Below are 4,688 nucleotides of genomic sequence, written 5' to 3'. Positions count from 1 at the left end.
TGAGTGAATTCTAGGGTTAATTTGCAGTGCTGTCCATAAACTTGTGGCAAAAGGCCGGGCAATGATATGATGCCATCTCTTCCTGGGAAGTACAGATTGCACAAGAGCTATTTTGGACGATCTTTTTTGTGAGCAAGTTCTGTCTTGTAGGTAGTCTCTCTCTTTTGCCGCAAGCCACATGAAAAATTGTACCTTAAGCGGTGTCTTAGAGGCCCAAATGAAGCTGAAATTCCTGATCTTTCACTCTGTGGCTGAAGTTTACCATAAGCTGATCTTGTAGTTAACAGCTTACCGTCTTTTGTTATTCTTTCGTCTGTTTCATTTTGCCGAGAGTGATAATTTAGCAGGATTTGCTCTAGGGTAGATTTTTCTATTAAAGCTTGCTGTGACAGATGGGGTTGTAGGTTTGCAGAGATACCATCTGTGAGAACCTCTTCCACTGTGGCATCTTTTTTTTTTTATGGAATGAGAGTATAACACGGACATAGCGTTACTTGGTGAAAGTTCTTGTGCCCAATTGTCATTCCAGAAGGAGGTTCTTCTTCCGTTTTTGATGGAGCATCTTGTCATAGCTTGTAACTTGGGCATTGGAGTAGTGAGTTTGTTCCAGTTTGCGCCAAACGAATTTTTTAGTTGAAGTGGTTCTTTATCGTATCTCCCCAGATCCAATGGTGTAACCTATATAGTCTTCGTATCATCAACGATTCATTCATTCATTCTCTTGAGGTCCTTTATTCCTAATCCTCCCTCTGATTTTGGTTTGCAAACCTCCTCCCAAGCTACCAGGCAGCGGGCTCCAGAACATTTATCCTCTCCCGTCCACAGGAATGCTCTGCGCTTTTGATCGATCGCTTGGATAACGCCTGTTGGCAATTGGAAGGCACACATGCTATAGATGGGGACTGCACTCAGGATTGCATTGATCAGCACAATTCTCTCCGGGTAGGAGAGAAAGAGTAGCTTCCTAGCCTGCGAGGTATTTGTCTACTTTTGAGATCATTGGCAGCCAAATAGCCAATCATTGATGTTAAGTCTTTTTTTTTGAGGATAACAGTAACCCTAGGTAATTCATTGGGAAAACCTCTCGTTTGTAGTTGAGTTCCTGAATAAAATTGTTTTCAAGTTGTTCGTCGACCCCAATGGTTATTAGGGTCGATTTATGGTAGTTTATCCTCGGTCCTGTCGCACTGGCAAAAGTCCTCCAGGCAATCCTTGATTGATTTCGCTCAGTGTTGAGTAGCTTTGCATATAATGAGAGTATCATCTGTATATTGGACTGTTATACAAGGTTGATCTTGGTGCAGAGGATTGGAAAGGTCCTGGTTGCCTTGTAAAATCTTCTGAACAAGATCAGCTACAATAATGAACAGATAAGGGTCTCCTTGCTTAAGCCCTCTTTTGCCGTTGATCCAATTACCTGGAACACCATTGAGTAAGATAGCCGTTTTTGAAGTTGAGAGGATGTGCAGAACTGAGTCGCTCGCCGGGTCTGGCGCCACACTGGTACGCCGGCAAGGAGAGGACCATGATGCTGGCGCAATGGCTGTTCCGGTGCGGCGGGGCGGCCGTGCTGCTATTGACGCCGAAAATGATCCGACAACGTGTCACACACGAAGGCCTAAGAGTCAATCTTAGACAGCTCCAGTGCAGGACCTAAATTCTTAGAACTATGTACGGGCGTGCCAGTCAATTTGATCCTGTAAGTGACAAGATGAACAGTAAAATAAGCCGATCGGACAAGCCCCTATAACCAGATCGAACTAGACGTACAGAGATTGGACTTAACCAAGACAGTATACAGCCTAGAACGATATAATCATAGAAAACATAAAAATCGATAAGGCTAATAAATAAACCGATGAGTTTCTTGGAATAAACAATGAATCGTGTAACGATCGGCTAAATCTAATTTGCATGTAATTCTCATAAGCCGATGCAACATAAACAACTGTCGATCTAAATAAATCAAGCCGATTGGAGTAGAAATAATGCAGTAAAACAATCGACTACTCTATTGATGTAAATATAAAAGCATGTAGATCGATAAAAATCATCGGCAATAGACGACGGACAAACAACCAAGATCTATAAAATACCTAGCCCAGATTGTTATGAATAATCATAGAAGATCAGACCCAACCGAGACAGTTCAAGATTAAACCTAGCAATGTTAGCATAGATACTAAACAGATCTAGATTGCTATCAAGTTAGTACGCCGATGACTGATAACTTATCAGGTGGTACTCCGATAAAACAATGAGTAAAAATACATCAATATGGTATAAATCATCTGACAAACGCAATCTATTAGATTGGACCTAACCGAGACAGTACTAGATTGAATATGTCAAATAACGAATATCAAACCAACATAGATCGCTCAAAGTGATCGACCAGATCAACTCAAAACACGAAAGTGATCTAAGTTGAAACTGATACGATAACTAGCAATCGTGCAACTAGATTAGAAGATCAGACCGAACTGAGACAGTTCTAATCTAGCCGAATGATTACCGTGGCCCGGCGGAACGTAGGACTTACCCCTTCGTCGGAGATCGAGACGATGTAGCCCCACGTCAGGTGCCAAGTTCCGCCGGAGTTGAAATCTCGGTTAGGAGGGTGGCGATGCGCCAAGAGTAATTGATCTAGTGACTGATGTAGATGAAAAACAATGACTCCAGACATATATATTTATATCCTCGGATTGAGGCTAGACCGTGTTGGACACGACATACAACTACTAATAGATAAAAAGAAATAACAAAATCCTACTTAGATTCCATCTCTAACACACAAGTCTCGATTGGACTCTAACTCCCTTAGAGATAAAATAAAAATCCTAACTAACTCTAATTATTAATAGATAAATTTGCGCCGCCAAGCCCTGATTCTTTACGATTCCTTCTCGAATTCGGCTTCTTGTACATAAGATTTTTTATCGGCAATTATACATTTACTTATCTGAATCCAATATGAAAATTTTCAAATTTTGGTGTTAAACAACTCCTCACCAGCGACCCCGCGCACCGTGGCCGCCCCAAGATGGAGCTCCGCCGCCTAGTCCGCGCCACCACCGCGGCCAGCGAGGACGCCTACTCCTGCATCCTGCAGCGCGAGGACGACGACGGCCTCCTGGGCGCCAGCATCACCAAGGCCCTCCCGAAGGCCGCCCTCCGCGCGTTCGCCGCCAACCTGCAGCGCCTCCTGCCGCCCGTCCTCCCGGCCATGGAGATCGCCCGGCTCGCCGCCGACCTGGCGCGCCAGAAGCTGCTGCAGCGCCTCCAGCGGGTCAAGCTGAAGATCAACCTCAAGGCAGGCGTCGACCACCTCTGCCTCCACGCCGGCGGGATCGCGGTGACCGACGCGGTGAAGAAGAGCTTCGGCCTGGACGAGCGCGACGTGGAGCCGTCGAGGATGACGATGCAGCTGCACCGGTGGGGGAACACGTCGGCGAGCAGCGTGTGGTACGTGCTGTCGTACATGGAGGCGAAGGGGAGGCTGAGGCGAGGGGACAAGGTGCTCATGGTGGCGTTCGGGTCCGGGTTCAAGTGCAACAGCTGCGTGTGGGAGGTGATCGGCGACATGGCCGACAAGGGAGCGTGGGCCGACTGCATTGACGAGTACCCGCCGGAGGGCAAGCCGAATCCCTACTTGGAGAAGTACGCTTGGGTCAACGACGCCGGCGACGAATCCTCGCCGTTCTAGACGACGCCATTGGAGCGTAGTTAATTTCGCTATAAGCTCACAAAAATAGGTGTTTCCTAAATAATAATCTAAATATTTAAAGTTAAAGATACGACTTTATGTAGTTATACTTTGAACAATTTGAGCGCGGAGTATGGATTCTAAGCTCTGGAGAGGATATCCCCTCGTTGGTTTCTCATCTATTGCATAATATTCAAATAGTCATAAAAATATAAAAAATTTTATGAAGATAGATCAATATGTGATATATCACAACATAAACATACAAATTAAAATATGACTTCTACAATCCATAACAAAAATAACAAATTAAACTATGAATAGTATACACATACTCACAATTATATATTTGTTATTTTTGCTATAGATTTTAGAAGTCATATTTTCACTTGCTTGTTTGTGTAGTGATATATCACATATTAATCTATTTTTATAAATTTTTTTCATATTTTTTGATGACTATTTGTATAGCATGTAATAGATGAGGTAACGTTCTCTATAGAGTTTAAAGTGGTTTCCCATCTTCCTATGTATCATGTGATTGAAAAAAAATTAATCCATCGGTCATTTTTTTGGTGGCCGAGATTGTATTGAGAATCTTGGATGAACAGTAACCATATCACATCTCGGATCCGGATCCTCTGCAGTAATGCGGAGGATTATTGTTCATGTGAGGGGTACAGGGAATCAATATTATAAATAGTACACAAAACACTATAGCAACAGTAGTTTCAAGCACTGTTTGTACTGCAGCAATTACTGTAGCACTAAATCTCGGTCATCCATTTTGATCCAACAGTTGAGCGGTGTACCAAATGCAAATTACTGTAACACCTCTGCATTTTGTACTCAAATGCAGAGGATCCCATCCCCATCTTCTCTTCTTGTTCGCACGGTCATACCATCAGTCTTTGCCTCTGTCGTCGTTGTCACCGTCCCAACGCACCGCGCCTTGCTCACCAGCACCGAAGATGCCAACAGC

At 43.9% G+C, this 4,688-nt stretch overlaps 1 protein-coding gene across 1 annotated transcript; it reads left to right on the top strand.

Moving 5' to 3' along the window:
• Positions 1-2,974: 2,974 nt before the first annotated feature.
• LOC102722286 (3-ketoacyl-CoA synthase 12-like) lies at positions 2,975-3,824 on the top strand. The gene has a single exon (XM_015835133.2). The coding sequence runs from the start codon at positions 3,044-3,046 to the stop codon at positions 3,704-3,706; it is 663 nt and encodes a 220-aa protein (XP_015690619.1). The 5' UTR covers positions 2,975-3,043; the 3' UTR covers positions 3,707-3,824.
• Positions 3,825-4,688: the final 864 nt, after the last annotated feature.

Source organism: Oryza brachyantha, chromosome 3 (genome assembly GCF_000231095.2).
Source record: "Oryza brachyantha chromosome 3, ObraRS2, whole genome shotgun sequence".
NCBI lineage: Eukaryota > Viridiplantae > Streptophyta > Magnoliopsida > Poales > Poaceae > Oryza > Oryza brachyantha.
Note: the sequence above shows the minus strand (reverse complement) of the source record. Positions and strands in the feature narration are given on the sequence as shown.

Bases quoted from the DNA above. Each gene is read 5' to 3' on its own strand.
- LOC102722286 (XM_015835133.2), top strand. From the start codon at position 3,044: ATGGAGCTCCGCCGCCTAGTCCGCGCCACCACCGCGGCCAGCGAGGAC.